General features: G+C 37.3%; 2 protein-coding genes across 3 annotated transcripts in view; one reads left to right on the top strand and one right to left on the bottom strand.

Annotated features, from left to right (window-relative positions):
• sema3b (sema domain, immunoglobulin domain (Ig), short basic domain, secreted, (semaphorin) 3B) overlaps positions 1–5,497 on the top strand; it is a 55,763-nt gene extending 50,266 nt beyond the window's left edge. For both annotated transcript variants that reach the window (XM_026916436.3, XM_026916445.3), the window contains 2 exons: positions 264–403; positions 724–5,497. In XM_026916436.3, coding sequence (XP_026772237.3) covers positions 264–403; positions 724–1,200 — 617 coding nt within the window. In that variant the 3' untranslated portion in view covers positions 1,201–5,497. The remainder of the gene's footprint in view (positions 1–263; positions 404–723) is intronic.
• An 8,202-nt stretch (positions 5,498–13,699) lies between these two features.
• Positions 13,700–17,396, bottom strand: part of sema3bl (sema domain, immunoglobulin domain (Ig), short basic domain, secreted, (semaphorin) 3bl) — a 42,755-nt gene continuing 39,058 nt past the window's right edge. Inside the window, exon 16 of the mRNA XM_026923540.3 lies at positions 13,700–17,231. Coding sequence (XP_026779341.3) covers positions 16,767–17,231 — 465 coding nt within the window. The 3' untranslated portion in view covers positions 13,700–16,766. The remainder of the gene's footprint in view (positions 17,232–17,396) is intronic.

A 17,396-nucleotide genomic window follows, 5' to 3' on the forward strand; every position in this document is an offset into this window, starting at 1 on the left:
GTTTCCGAACAATAAAAATAGTTTTGAGCAATGTCAAGATGAAATGTCAAGATGATCTTGAAATTTGGTAAACCGAAATCCTCGAAATCAATTAATAGTGTAGTTCAGTAGTGTTGTCCCAGAGTCCTTCTTTATCCTACATTCTACTTTAGAATAGATCTAATTATAATATTACAATAATTGAATGAATTAACCTTAAAGTTTGTGGCCTATTTGAGGCAGAAATTGAGTTTAACACCACTACTTTATATTGTGCCATGTAGACCACCAGAAGCAGCGGGTTCTGGAGAAAAAGCTGTATGCAGTGGAGGGCAGTAGCTCTTTCTTGGAGTGCATCCCCAAATCACTACAGGCTCAGGTCACTTGGACCTCTCAGAGACACCCCAGCAATGCTCGAGAAGAGGTGAGAGAGGGAAAATAAAGAGGGGTATAGAGGGAGGGGCTTTAGAGATGGTGGAAAGGGGTGATTAAAGGAGAAATTTCAGAATAAGTGAGAGGGAAACAAAACAGTATGGCAGAATATATGTGAAAAGGGCAAAAGGTGGGTGTAAATGTATAGAAAAGGAAAGGAGGATACTAGGTGTGGTAGACAGAAGGAGAGATGGAGAAGGGGGAGAATAGGTGGAAAGACATGACTGTCAATGATCTTTCATATTATCAGTATGATTACACTTATTAACAAAGCCAGTCTAATTTTCTAATTTTGTGTGTGTGTGTTTTCAGGTCCGTCTGGATGATCGGGTGCTTCAGACAAATCGCGGCTTGTTGCTGCGGCGAGTGTTGCGCAGAGATGGCGGTGTATACCAGTGTCATGCGATGGAGCATGGATTCACCCAAACGCTGCTCAGCATCATGCTGGAGGTCGTCCCCATTACAGGCCCAGCCCAAAGCCATGGACACAGCCCCGCCCAGAGCCAAGCACAGTCCACCAATCAGAAGCTGTGGTACAGAGACTTCATGCAGTTGGTTGATCACCCCAACCTGAGCACCGTTGACCAGATCTGCGAGCAGGTTTGGTCACGCAAGCACAGCCAATCAGACAAAGCCATGGCAGATGCAGCGAACGAGTCTCCGCCTATTGATCCTCTGCACTCCACCCACAAAAAGTGGAAGCATCTGAAGGAGGTGAGAAAGGGGAGGAACCGCAGAACACACGACGGAAAACCTGCACCTCGAGCGCCTCGGAGTGCAGGAGAGTAACAAGGGACGGAGGAGAGAGAGACAGAGAAAGAAAGAGAGATCACTGGAGTTGGACAAAATCACACCATTACACTTAGTGACTATTTATCAAATAACACAAACAAGCTATACATTAGAAATTCACAACATTCTTCCCATACTGTACAATTAACCACACGCCATTGCTTTACTGCACTGCTGCCCCATCATACTGTACCCCCACCTGGGGAGCATTCTATTATCCCTATACTCCCAAATACAATTCTTACTGCCCTTTATACACCTCTCCAAATCAGTCTACCACCCTTTACACACTCTACTGCCCTGTTACATTACTTTACTGCCCCTACACAGTAGTGCTGTCAGAGGTAATTTCATTTTGATTTCTAAGCCCCATACTCCACACTTTTTAAAACCTTTTGGCTAAAGTATTCTTTGTAGCTGGGAAAAAAAGCATACAGTATGTATCAATTTTATTCTAATTACATATAAAGAATGCAAGAGGATGCACCTGTAGATTCCCTCACTGCTATCCCTGCACACTCTATACACTCCCTCCATACACTCCCGTCATACCCTCACTGCTATCCCTGCACACTCTATACACTCCCTTCATACCCTCACTGCTATCTCTGCACACTCTATACACTCCCTTCATACCCTCACTGCTATCCCTGCACACTCTATACACTCCCTTCATTCCCTCACTGCTATCCCTGCACACTCCATACACTCCCGTCATACCCTCACTGCTATCCCTGCACACTCTATACACTACCTTCATTCCCTCACTGCTATCCCTGCACACTCTATACACTCCGTTTATACCCTCACTGCTATCCCTGCACACTCTATACACTCCCTTCATACCCTCACTGCTATCCCTGCACACTCTATACACTACCTTCATACCCTCACTGCTATCCCTGCACACTCTATACACTCTCTTCATACCCTCACTGCTATCCCTGCACACTCTATACACTACCTTCATACCCTCACTGCTATCCTTGCACACTCTATACACTCCGTTTATACCCTCACTGCTATCCCTGCACACTCTATACACTCCCTTCATACCCTCGCTGCTATCCCTGCACACTCTTTACACCCCTTCATACGTCACCGCTATCCTTACACACTCTGCTGCTCCTGTACACTCCCCTCATACCCTCACTGCAATCCCTGTACACTCAGCCATGAAGTCAACTACATGAATATACACTCTATAAACACTCCAATTTACCCAAGCACAAATTACATACAGACACACACACAGACACACACAAACATAAAATGATGCAATAATTATTCGTACAGACAAAGATGATCTCAAAAAGTGCAGACAAGGATGATGTCATTCTGAACAAATCTGTCTCATCGTGATAACGATTCCAAATGGAGGAATAATCAAAACCACGGACAAAGCATTACACACATTCAATACCTACACAAACTGTACAGCGGTGCAATTGCATGCATTGTCTTGGAACAGCACACACACTTAAACACATGATCTGCTTCTAGAAAAAAAACTTGTATATTTGCCATGTGTTTGTGTGTTTGTGCTTCGTGCTGTTTGTGTTCTATAGATTAGAATTTTCTCTATATCCTCTAATGTTCTCTGTACAACCAAAACCACTACTTCCCTGAGCACCACTAGCTGCCTGTTACCATAGAAACCTTTAAAGCTGCTCTCTGGTGTTAACCATCAGCAGGGAATGGAGAGAAAGGAACTCAAAACTGTGAACTTACCCACAAAATATCATCAACAGCAAATTTTGGAAGAGATCCTTTGAGGGTGTGGTCTGGCTGCTCACTGGCGCCACCTTTTGTAAGGAAACACTTTGAGCTGCTTTAATGGAGGTTTTTGCTTCCACTTTATCCAAAGCACATTTTGTGAGATCAAATGGGGGTAGGGAGGAGGGTCACCCGTGTCCACTATACCTGTGCGATGTGTGTTTGTTTTCTTTACGATGACGTGTGCTAGGCTTTTAGAGACATTATCAGGCACAACATCAAAGCAGGGGTGCATTATGGGAAAATCAGACGAAAGGAGGTGTGGGTAAAGAAAATAAGTTATGATGCGGAAAAAAGGATGTTTTGGTTTCGAACCCTCAACTAATCTGTTGAGTATTCACAAGACAAGATGATTGTGTGTGTGTCTGTGTGTGTGTGTGTGTGTATTTCATAGCTCCCACAGTCACATTAACTCTATATTGCTCATATAGCACGTTATTTAAAGTAGCGTTCATTAATTTTAAAGTAAAAACACTAAGCCTCCTATTATAATGACATTAGATTTACCCATCAGCCCTTTCTGCTGATGTAAGGGTGTTTTAGGTTAGATGATAAATGACAGATGATAATTCCTTCCTCCCCTAGACCTAAGTCAGCCAGTTACAGTTTTCCTGTGCTATTAATAAAAATGCAGGCTGTGCTCCATTTCTTATACTACCACACACAAGCAGCATCACAGAAAGGGGAATAGTGGGGTTGACTACCCAGAGCTCTAGGTGGAGTGGCTTGGATTTGTATTTTCATTAAAGAGATATGAAGAATGCATTTTCATGGAACATCTCTGACTACTAAATTCGATGTCAGAAATGTAAGGCAGTTTTGGGAAATATTTTCTCTTTGACTACTTCCTTGGTTCCAAACATGTCACTATTATTTTTTCCCAGAGTGGTTTGTGGTGTTGGCTTGTATGAGTGTGAATGAAAATAATGAGTCAGAGCACTAGAAAGGTGAACTGGTGGTTTTGGTTTTCAGCACTAGATGGCAGCTTGGTGTTGTGGAAGAAACATGAAGCAATCATACTTAATATTGAGTTAAAATATCACTTTTCAAGACTACAAAGAGAGAAAGAGATTTCATGAAATGTGCAGGTACTAACATGTATGGCTACAATGATGGTGCTCTCTCCATATTCGTCCCTTTCCAAAAGTATCTAGCGCACAATTTACCGGTCAATAACACAGCAGCTTGGTTTTTTTTTTTAAATGCAGAATGATGAAATATTAATCAAGCGTATTCATATGTTCTAGTTTTTCTACAGTGTTGGATTTTAGGGGGTAAAGTGCTAACACTCTGGTAATGAGAATTGTAAATAAAAAAATAAACAATGTCACATATGCAAATAGGGCCTTCTGAGAAATTTCAAATCCAAGGCAACATTCTCAGAAATAAAGGTACAAAACTGCACTTTTCCTTGTCGCTAGGTTGGTTCCATCAATGATGGGCATATTTTGTAAATTTCTTATGTATCTTTTCTTTAGGAAGGTGCATGCGTGGTGAACAGTGTACCTTTAGTTTTTACAGTAAAGCTTTAAAAGTAATGGTCCTTAAGGTCCAATTATGTACCTACAGGCACAACAGATGTACCTGGATGGTACCACCCCAGCAACTAGGAAAAGCAGAGTGTATTTCTAAAAGTAAATTTCAGTTTCTGGACCCCTTTTCTTGAAAATGCCAATCGTTAGGCCTGACATCTCAACCTATTTTCCCTCTGCAATCAGTTCCACTAGCTATTATCAGTTCCTTAAGATATAAGATAAGAGTGTATATGGCTGAATAGTTTTGTTCTATTTATAATGTTTCATGATGTAAAGAACGGTTATGCCTGTTTCTGTTCATTTGCATGACTTAAAAAAAGATGTGTAGTTGAGTGTTTTGCCAATACAGTAGACAGGAAGCACATTGGCACATCTAATGTTCTGATGACATATTTAAGATGTAATAAGCTAATATGTAGTGGTGAATTGTGCTGACATTGACATTTGTAATATATCCATTCTTCTGAAAACTGGAGAAAAAAAAGTGTGTATATTTTGAGGTATATGTTCTTTTCCTTTTTAAACCATATTTAAGGACTCGTTCTGAAACTCTCCCTGTGTGAAATGACATTTTTCTCTTTTAACACTGTTTTTTTTTTCTAAAAAAAAAAAAATTAACCAAATGACCCAGACCAGCTCACTGATTTCCTTGCCTTGTGACTCTTCTCATATTCTGAGAGACAGAGTGTCTCTGTGTGTGTCTATGTGTCTGTGTGTGTGCACGCGTGCGACTGTGTGTATGTGTGCTCGTACATGCATGTGTGTGACACATTAACATGTGTATGTGTGTTTTTGTGTGTCTACTGTTAGATGTTATAACTGTAAACTATTGATTAAAAGTGGGACTTCATTTTCTGGAGAAGTCAAAGGTTGAAGGCCAAAGTTGACGTGGAACACTGTAGTGACTATTCCTATTTCTATGTGGTTTGTTGCATCAGACTGTATTTGATTAACACAAAGAAATAAACAGTTACTTCAAAATATATCAACTATATGGATTCATGGTTTGATGATATTGAATTGAATTAATTCAGTATCAATTTATAGATATATTATGGGCACAATGGGAGCTGTATTGGCAGAAAATCAGAATATCAATACTGTTAACAACATACTCTATCAGTATATATTGTAAAACCAGCTTTTTAAGAGGAGAAAATTGTTTTTGTACATTAAAAACTACATTGTGAGTGATGATTATTTCATAAATTAAAAAGTAAGTAAGAAGGAAATATGTTCAATCTCCAAGATGTGTTTTCTGTTCTACAATTCGGCTCCCAACGTCTTAAAGTGTTGATTGAAAGAAGGTCAACGAGTCAACTCAAAGAGTCGACTCGATCCTAAATGTGACAGGAGGAAACTCCAAGTGGATGACAATGATTAAAAAAATTGTTATAATGGATTTGACAATTGTAGCTTTCTACCCTAGTGTGTCTTTTTTCTATATTATGGGCATATTTCATAGACCGCTAAGGGGCTCTGTAGCATCTATTAGCCTCTGTAGTGTTCTTTGTTAACCTAAAGTCAGTATTCCTTTGTTAGCATTATTGCCTTGCAGTGAGCTAGTCCCTCGCCATTCTCTTTTCATGGACAAGCTTTGCCTGTGCTGAGTGGTCTTCTACTCACTGTATGGTTTTTTCTCCTTGGAATATTCCACATTCGCCACTAACTAGCTGATTAGCAGAGCTGGTGCTTTCGAATGATCTCACCTGGATACTGTAGATTTGTACTTAAGATATCTATTGTTAAAAGCGCTGTACAAATAAAATTGAATTGAATTGAATTATGGCTAATGAATTGCTATAGTGTTTGAGTGGTTCTCCCTCAAAATGTCGAAATATAATTTTAAAAAGCAATGCAGTGTGAGTGGCTTTGTTGAATAGAAAGGAGAGTAAGATTTCATTAAGCATTTTTAATCATAGTTAGGCAAAGTAGAATAATCTCTGGTTATAATATCTCAAATGAGCCGTTTGGAAGCCAAAAATATCAGCCAAAAAACTTATTATTATTAGTAGTAGTAGTAGTAGTAAGCTAATATTTTGAATCACTAAACAGAACCAGAATAACTATTAGCAATATTATAATTCGTTGAATGCTGTGCCCTGTATTAGATAGGGTCTAAAATTAGGGCTATGTGTTAGGGTTGAGTAAGGCTTTAAGGTAGCGCGTTAAGGTTAAGTTTTTTAATTGGGGTAGAAGGGGTTAGAATTTTTGTAGTTTTAGTCAAAATTATGCTTATGTTTGCACTGACAGAGAATGTACAGGAAAAAGTCTAGGCACAAAAGGGGCATCATTTCAAGGGGGGAAAAAGGGGTGGTTTAAGATTAGGAATAAGAATTAGGGTTAGGATTAGGGGTCATGGTTAGGTTTAAAAGTTATAGTTTAAGTTAATGATTTAAAATATGGTTGGTTGATAGTTCAGGGGGTAGGCTTTAGTGTTGCAGTTAATGGCTAGGGTTTAGTTTCAGGCTACTTCCAAATATAATGTTTGTACTTGAACTTGGCCTGCTTTATAAGTTGACTGTCACCACCATTTTCCAGGGTGAAGTATAAACACCATGAAGAATCTCAGAAGCAAAGTGTTCAACAGTTCATGACTGTTTAAGCTGTTAAGCGCTCTCAAATGTAGTTGTTTTCAGCACTTCAGTTTGAAATAACCCTCCAAATGACATGAGTGCTCTCTCTTCAGTTCCCTGAACAGAACATGAACATATCTAGAAGTACATAACACAATCTCCTATCACGTACATATAAATCTACATGATTCTGCAGGTGGCTTATTACGCTCATATTCATACGTCTGGTGGCTCCAGTGTTAGCCACCAGGGGGATATTTTACGTGAGATATTTTTACAAGCAGGGAAGTGCTCTGCCATTTTTATGCTTCAGATTTTATTTGATAGCTTCACTTTTGTAATGTACCAAAACAAAATAATAACAGAAATTCACAGAAGTTAACCAGCTGAATATTTAGTAATTAGAATTATCTGACTTGGCCATTATAAAACATAAAATTTTATAGAACATAAAGTGTAATTGTGGTTCGAATGTCATTCAGGAAATGAGTTATCTTTTATGCCACTATCACATTCTATATTTTCATTATCCAAGAAGTGGATTCACAAATGTAAGAGTTTTTTGTCAATTCATCTAATTCATCTAATTCATCAAAATTCATCTAAATTCATCATTCTTTCTGTCTCCTGTTTAACATTAAAATATATTATTTAATGAAACAGTATTGTTCTATTTTTTAGCTATACTTTGGAACATTTATACTGTATAATTTCCGTGTTATTGCATGGTATTGTAGGGCTATTTATGTATATTCTGAAATGTAGCTGTTTAAACTGCTTCTTCATACTTCTATTGGAACATGTCATGATAGTGAATGGGAAAGTTGTACCACCTATCAGTAACTCAGTGTTATTATTATGAAACCATTATGCTTGAACCATTATGCTAGGCATAAAACTATTATGCATACACACTCATTGGAAAATAAACAGGCAAATTGCTATTACTGTTGCTATTTTTAAAGTTAAATGTTTTCTAATCATGTTCGTAATCATGCCACAAATAGCAAGTGCGGTGAAGATTAAAGCTGCTCTTGCCATTAGCCATTTCTTTCATTCAAACCACATTAAACATATTATTCTGTCATTTGTCTGTTCATGTAATTTGTACTTTGGACAATGTTTGCTTAGTTTGATTACATCTTTTTTCTGCAAAGGCATTTTGAAAAATCAGTGATGGAATAAGATGGAATCTACCTCATGTTTATTACACCAGCTATTGTATTTCACTTGTGCCTTCTTAATCACCACAGATGATGTGTTATGGATATGTCCGCGAACTGAGTTTTAATTTTAGCCCTAATGGACGCTCTAAACCGAGTGTGATCACTTGACAGAAAAATATCTACAGAGAATTTCTTTACAGAGAAATCAGCCTTTACTTCATAGCATTCTCTGTATTTTTGACTTATGATATATTAGTGGGTCTGTTGTTCTTGGTTCCATAAAAGTCAAAAACAGGCCATTTTTAACAACAAATAAAATGACCTGAATGTCAAAAAAGAGCCTATTTTTATGGATGTTTCCCTTCAAAGAAAGAGAGGGCTTAGCCTCGCTAGCCCATTTATACCAGCCGCCCATGATGTGATAGCATTTCATCTGCTCTCATGTCTTACACAGGCCTCAGCAGAGACAGCGTGGATGATTAATGGTTCTAATTAGCCCTAATTACATCCTGTTGGGTATACGCTCATTAACCCCTTTTGCCTCTTGTTAGACGTGTTGACATAAAGGAGTCAAGGTTTCCATGTCAGCACACTTTCACTCATTCTGCACTTTCAGTTTAACACACACACACATGCACAGTCTCACTTATTCACCTAGTCTCTTTGGACTGTCAGTCTTTCATTCTCCAGAACTGCATCCTGTTTTTTTCACACTTTCTTCATTCTGTGTGCTTGAAGTTTTCTCTGCATTTCATGTCATTTTTTTTCACAATTCTCCCAGATCTCTCGCACATTCTCCCTTTCTCGAACACACTGTGTATAGGGCTGTTTTTGGAAGGAGGTTGAGAAAACAAATGCATGGTGATGATAGAGGAGAGAAAAGAAAAATGTGTAGGATGTAGGAGAGGAAGAGGAGTTTACACAGTCAGCAAAAAGCACCCGAGCTCCACAAATAAGTAGAGTTAATTAGGCTTCAAATAATATTGCTTTTGACGATCAGCTGACCAAAAATTCAGACTTTTCAGAATTTTCCATAAATGTACTGTCCTGGTGTCATTTTTTATCTCTATAACTTTTTAACATAAAGTAAATACGAGTGAGTTTAACTAAACTAAATGTGAGTTTAACTAAACAGGTAGTCTGGAAAGTCCTTTCCTATTCTTGTAAGAAAAACTGATCCCAGCAAACAATCCTGCAGCATCTGAGATTTTATTATTTTTTTTTTAAATTTACGTTATACACAATTATATCCCCAAAAAAACTTACAAGTACTTCAGCAGTGGCTCTCTGGTAGTCCTCAAGTTATAACCTTCTAGTCACTAACAAGGAACCTTAGCCACTGACTTTCATCTGCCACATATTTCCCTCTGATTCCTGATTGGATGTGTACACAGTTTGTTTACAGCCATAACTCAGAGTGAAATACTGTATATACTGCTGTGTGGTTCTCTTACATATAAACAGCATTATGCAGGACAGTGGAAAAGTCCTGTCTGCCAAAGACTGTGTTACTGTTTATTATCACATAGTTCCTCACACTTGTGTGTGCGTGTGTGTATGTGTAACTGAACAGAACATAGAATTTGAGAATAAGAAATGATTTTTAGCAGAAGACCAGAAAAAGACTTTAAATGTATATGCTTCATCAACCTATGACCAAATATTTTTTTTTTTTTTTTTTAGGATATTTGCATGATTAAAGCAAGAAATCTACAAGAGTTGACAAATCAGTAGCCCGAAGACTCAGTACAAGCACATTGTGTGTTAAAGGTATTGTTTTTTATTCCTAGTTGCCTGGAAGATAACCAGAAAAAGGGGGGAAAAACCTGGTGACTTTTGCAAAACAAATGTTTTTATTTGATATGTAGCTATGTGTATATTTAATGAACTTCACAGAATTGCAACAAATGTTGATTCCCTAACTCTAGCGCACACTACTCATTCTGATTTCCACCACCTGTTGCATTAAATGCAAATGGCCGAGGCGCAATCTGTTTGGTGGTAGAGCAGTTTTTGCTGGACATATGTGAAATGTGCAGATACTGTATGTGGAAACACTGATAAAACTGAGCTACGTACATAAAGTGTAGCACAAAGCTAGCACAACATCTAGTCACCTCATGGAGAAAAAATAAAGACACTAACCAGAGTAATATATTTTATGTGCAATGCAAGGACAGAACTTCTAAAAAAAAATAAAATAAAAACTCAAAGCATAAACTTTGGCCACCAAATCGCTTTTGGTCAAGAACGCAAACACGGTATGTTATATGATCAAATAGTCAGTTATTTACCTTTGTATTAACACACTTAACTAGCTAACTAGCTTGCCATACATTGTTACATTATGTCTGCTGGCATTCTTTTGCCTATTCAATTAGGTTTCAACCAGAACATTGGCATAGGCAGCACTCTGTCAGTCGTGGCCTAATGGATAGAGAGTTGGTCTTGCCTCCCAAAGGTGACCCTGAAGGTCGAGGATTCGAGTCTCAGGTCTGGCAGGGATTGTAGGTAAGGGGAGTGAATGACCTGCGCTCTCTTCCACCCTCACTACCATGACTGAGGTGAGACCCTTGAGCAAGGCACCGGACTCCAAATTGCTCCCTGGGCGCCGCAGCAAAAAAGGCTATTCATGGTGTGTGTGCACTTGGATGGGTTAAATGCAGAGCACGAATTCCAAGTATGGGTCACCATACTTGGCTACACGTCACATCACTGAGATGTTTACTTACCAGGGGCTGACTATATTTTATATTTATTTTTTGATTACCCATACAGAAACATGAACAGCAACCAAAATGCATGCTGACTGCATGCTAGATTGCTGGCTGATTATAGGCATAATATGCCCAGCACATTCAGCATTTTATTTAAGTCACTAATAGATTACTAAATATGGCATTTACCTCAAGAAACAATTTTCTTTGCCACAGTCACATTCTACATGCTCATTTTTTTCTCTAGTAATGGAATGTTAAAATGCTATTAAAAATGAAAGTATAATTTTTTGCTTGCTAATAAACTAATCAGGTTTAATTGCAGTAGAAATAACAGATGCTCACAGGCTTGTTGCATTGTATGCCAGATTTACTGTTGAATGCAAAAGTTTGCATATCCTTAAGACAAAATGATGAAAACATAAATTGTATTATAACAAGTCATGTTCCTTCATTATCAAAAACTTTTGCACTCAGCTGTATTTTTTTTTAAATCACAAAATACAGTCGAGTTATTTATTATAGTTCCATTTTATCAGCTGAAATTTCGAAATGCTGGCAAGATTCGACAAGCGAGTTTGATTGAAAAGAGATCTTCTATACTGACATGCAGAAAGTGGTTGGTTTTATGTGTATGCAGTTTTTTGTTTTGTTTTTAGCATGGTGTCTCACATGCAAATATGCAAAGTGACTGTTGAACAAAATAGGCAACATAAACATAGATACAGAATAGGTGGTCATGTGATGTGATCCAGTGGGGGCGCAGTGGCTGATGGGAAATGTAGTCAAGTGCTGATTCAGCACAACTGTGACATTATGATGAAAATATATAACAATGAGATCATTTGTTTTCTTTCGTTGGTAACACTTTAGATCAATGAGTTCCCTTAATGAATAATATTATTTATGATATTCATCATGAACTTTGGAGTTAAGTAAGGAATCAAAGCTTTGGAAATGCTTTATGTTATCTGAAAATAATCAACAATGGACTGGTGTGATGTGGCCAAACATGAAGCAGAGGTACTGTTACCACCCACAAGCATTATTTTCCAATATCATCAGTGTTTTATTCTTCTTATACCACAGCAATTTGTCAACAATTATGCTTTTAATTTTATTAATTAATGATGTAATGCTTTTTAAAAATCAGTTTATAGTTAGAGTTACATCTTTAAGGCAAGTTCCTTAAAGCCAAACAGTCGTTTCCTCACCAGCCTCTTTTTTCTCTGTCTTGAATTTAGTAAGACAAAAAAAAAAAACTACTGAGAAACTGGACAGCACGGTCCACTTTTGTGAAGACTCTCCCATGGTGGAAAACCGACTGTTTCTCAGTGAGCTGATTATCAACATTTAATACCCTGCTGTGATTTAAATTATGATGATTCAGTAGACTTACTTTCAGGAATCAACATTCTTCATTATTTATTCAAAATTCAACATGTATGCAAAAAGTTGTTAATAACATTACTTATAGAGCACTGTTGGTCTCAATTCTGATTGGACAGAAGTTGTTCTAATATGTTATCATTTCTATAATAACACCTTACACATGATCATAATCATTCCATAATCTAAGGCCAATAATGAACAGATTAAAAATATGCATTCTTTGATATGGTGAAGTTTTCAGTCAGATAACGTTTAATTAACACTTTTTGTTTATTTAACAGTTTCTAAGCAGTGGTTAAAGTAAAGTTCATTTGAAACAACCTTAAAGTGTAGACCTTGTTGAGCTATAAATATAAATTTCAGTGCTAGCTACAATGTCCAAACTTTGCCTCATCTTTGCTGAAATAGAATGCTCTAATACTAAGGTCACAAACTACTAAAATTCTTGGCTAGTTGATGTTAATTAATGTAGTTGATAATGGTGTTAAAAGGGGCCTTAATGCAAAGTGTGTGTTTCTATATTCACTACCTATTCAATGCAACTTTTACCAAACAAAACAAAGCTGTGCTACTTTAATTCTTTTTTTAAATATATTTTCAGTAAATGCTTTAACTCCAGGATAGCCAGGGTCATGGTGGATACAGAGCCTATCCAGTGACCACTGTGTGCAAGATGGAAATACACCCCGGATGTGACACACATTCACGCCTACAGGCAATTTACAATCGCTAATTCACCTATCAGCATGTTTTTGGGGAGGTAGAAGGAAACCTATGCGGACACAGCGCAACTTCCAAACTCTACACAGGCAGTAACCTGAGCTCTGAATCAAACTGGGACCTCTGAAACCTCGAGGCAGCAATGCTACCCCACTGCGCCACTGTGTCGCCTTTTAATGAGATATAATTGAATTGAATTATGTTATATTATACTTACTTTTATCACAGGAAGTTGAGAACATTTATATACACTTCTGAAAAGTAATCATGCTTTCAAGTCTAAATATAATTTCAGATCCAGCATCAAACAAACAAACAACATTTGGACTTGATTATGGTTCTGCACAAATCAGGATCAGTTAGCATCAATTATAGCTTTAAGCGATGGGTTTATGTTCAGTGGTCTTTCTTTGGCATCTGTATGTACCTCTGATAGCATTTTGCCTCCTTTGCAGTAGAATAACAAACAATTAAAAGCCCCTATGTAGACTGATCACTTAATCTTGTACTCTGACTACAATTGGTCTTCAAATCCAAATCATATACAAGCACGCACATGCAAAGGACATGAAGGAGAAAGACAAACATGCCCACAAGCATACGATAGACATATCTACAATATGGAACATTTTTATTCCATTTTATTCAATTATCTTTAAAGACAAAAACTCACATCTGTACACTCTGCATGCAAGAATCTGTTTTAAATAAGACATAAATACATGACATATACCAATACAAACTCTTCACACACTTTTTATGTGTTATCTGCAGATAAAATGAAAGTACAGTGTTGAAATGAGCATCAATCTGTTAGTTAAAATCAGTCCATATAAGTAAAAACTTGGATTAATCAGTGGTTTGGATCAGGTATTAAATCAGAAGAAGATCCATGGAGCTGCTATGGTTAAAAATAGCAATAGAAATTATTTTTGTATAGTATTTCAACATATGATGAATGATTTACAGATAATGATTTTACGGTTAGAGCATTTATACTGTATGTCCGTTCTTCTTAGTGCATCTGCCATATTGCAGTCCAGTCACAGTTGCGTATTTTTTAAGTGTAGATCTGACAACCTTTACACCATTATGAGTTATCACTCAAGAGCAATTTTTTTCTTCTACACAAGTCTAAATCCCAGATGAGCAATTGCATAGTTGCGTAGGTGTTTTGGACTCTCTGATATTAACTGACATCCTGGAAGCCCCACCCCCTTCCCCTGTCTCAGATTCGTAATCTTGCAACTCGTCTCAAAGATGCAGCATCGCTTTCAAGGTAAATGGAGGATGTTTCAAGTTCGTCAATGTGATATAAGGTCTATTAGTGTATGTTTGACTTAGCTAACATTAGACTAGTATATAGTTAAGATCAATTAACTATACTTAGGGGTGACAAAGAAAAATGTCTGCTGAAAAGTGGCATTTTTCCACCAAGAGTCAAATCTAAGATGTTCCAAATAATTTTAATGTTAATGATAAAGCACTGAGTGTGCATATACACCTTTTTTATGATAACCACCAGATGTTTGGGACGAAAAAAGCTGCCACTCATCTGTTTTACTTAAGATGTAGACACTAGAAATGTATATAGTGTATCTAAATACCCTGAATATAGTGATTTGTTAAAGGACTTTATTGAAAATGTACAGTCTGCAAATGGATGCACTAAGCTGAACTCAATTAAACTTATAACCCAGTCATTTACTGGAAAATTGAATGAATGCCATTAACAGCTATAATGTTATTTTTATAACACTATGAAAAGCTAGTAATGCAGCAGCAGCAAAAGATTCAGATGGATCTATATTCTGAAGGTTCCTTTTTTCTAACACTGGTCTCCGAGTCAGGGTAGATTAGATCAACAGCAATATTTTCAGAGAAAATACGTTCTGGGTTTCCAGACTTCTGTTAGAACAAATTAATCACTAAACTGTGCGATGAAACATCTAGGCTTAATGGAAAAAAAAATAATAAGGCAAACCAAACAACCATGCAGACTTGGCTCCTTCTTCATTTATACAACTGAATAGAGATTTTAAAAGAAATCTCTCTTCTGTTTCCAAAACAATCTGGACGTTTAAGCATATTGTACCACATTACCTGACTCTTTCATTATATTTGAAATTCAGTGTTTTTACAGTGCCTTAGTCTGCACTTTACATAATGCCTTGTACATGAAAAATGTACAGATGAAATGTGATTGTGAAAATTGCCTAGTTTGTTACACCATCAGAAATATGAACATACAGGTAACATTTTCATTCCTCACCTACAAATACACCTTCAAAACCTTCAAATTCCAAATAAGTACCATTGTACATCCTCTACAACCTTTTACAAAAGTTAGAAAAGTGACCACCGCAATGACATGTAACAAAAAGCATTTTTTTTCTCTAACAGGTAACAGTGCAGCTATAGTTATGAGGAAGTATGAAGATTTTTTTTTTTTTTGCTTTTCACTTTATACCACAGCACTGTTGAATAGTCAGATTTCGCACATAAATCTGATAAATCTTCTATAACAGCATGGCTTGGACAGTAATTCCAGTTGCAAGGTTTATACTATTGTGCTCATTCGAATATTGAATTATCGTTTACAACTTACACAGGGACTTGTATGATGTGTGTAATCGTTAATATTGGAAAAAAAATCTGTAAGGAGATGTTGATTTAGCATTTTTGGAAGGAGTCTCCAGTGTCAGCACATTGTAACAGTCATTGTAAAGGTTTTCAGTCTTCAGAACAGTGGACATTGAGCTTAGCGGTCTCTGAGTAACATGACAATCTGCAATTTTTGTCTTATTAACTTCCACAGGGAAGAAAAATAGGGGGTGTGAGTTAATAAGGAAATGGCTGCTCATAGCTGCTATAACATAAGTAATAACGAGAACTAACCAGTTGTGCAGACAATCCACAACATTAAACGTAACTATAAATGGATATAATGCATGATGTGTCATTCTTCAATAAATACAGCATTCTTAGTGTTGGCAAATTGCTGTGGTATAAGAGGAATTAAACACTTTGAGCCTCACACCACCCCATTGTTCAACATTTTCCTCTAACTGCATGCCCCATCATGTTTTATTCCTGACATAATCCACATATAACCAGAGTCTGCAGTAACAGCCATATAAATTAGCAAATTACAGCTTCAAAAAATTCAGGTTAACAAGTTGGTCCAAAAAAAACCTGCAAGTACTTTTCAAATCTGGATACTCATAAAGGTCTTTAGCTTTACTCCAGCATTCTGAGAGCGATGTTATGAACACACCCAGATCTTCTCAGCACATACAGTAGAAAACTACAGTAAACAGAATTTTAATACAGGCAAAGCACACGTGTGTGTGTGTGTGTGTGTGCACCTACATAGTGTCTGTTTCTTCTGTTGATTCGGCAACTGTCGTCAAATTATGACAAATGACATCACAATAATATGTAAATAAAGAAAATGTAATATAAAATTTGCTCCACAATTAAGCAGAGTTCTGGAGATGGTAAACACATTCCACCTCTTTGTCTGTGTGAGCAGTGTATGTTTGAATGTCAGCGTCTTTGAGCTTGAGAGGTGGTTTATAACATTATGATAACTCTCGTCTCTTTGTCCATGAGTTCATCTCTCGGTGTGTGTGTGTGTGTGTGTGTGTGTGTGTGTGTGTGTGTGTGTGTGTGGGTATGTCACTCTACTGCATGTGTGTCTCGTGGCATACGATTCCGTTCCCCGACGTTCTTACTGACTCTGGATTTCCGTGCTACGTCTTGTGCTTGTCTGTATTTGTCCATCATGTTCTTGTGCTTGCGCCGCAGTTTTTCATTGCACCAGACACGATCACAGTATTGTTCTACTTGAGGAAGATTTGATGGACCAATCAGCTGCAAGACATCCTTAAACCAACCCTTGGATGGCATTCGGTTAGCCGAGCCCATATGGGCAGGACATGGAGACCAAACCTTGTGTTTACTGTCTTGTGATAGTAAGTCAGCAAGGGTGTCCCCTTGTAACACATCCAACCACACACGTGAGAGCGTCTGAGAAAATCCATGTTCCCGAGAGCGGCACACGTAGACGCCTTCATCGTGTCGTAACACTCGCCTGAATAGCAAACCTTCGTCCGTTTTTATCACTCGCTCGTCCAGCTCCACCTGCAGGGAAGCACAGCAAAGGAAATAAAACGGGAATATATATATATATGTGTGTGTGTGTGTGTGTGTGTGTGTGTATACTAAATATATATATATATATATATATATATATATATATATATATATATATATATATATATTAGAATATTAGAATAAAAATAGATA

Source organism: Pangasianodon hypophthalmus, chromosome 8, assembly GCF_027358585.1.
Source record: "Pangasianodon hypophthalmus isolate fPanHyp1 chromosome 8, fPanHyp1.pri, whole genome shotgun sequence".
NCBI classification, from domain to species: Eukaryota; Metazoa; Chordata; class Actinopteri; order Siluriformes; family Pangasiidae; genus Pangasianodon; species Pangasianodon hypophthalmus.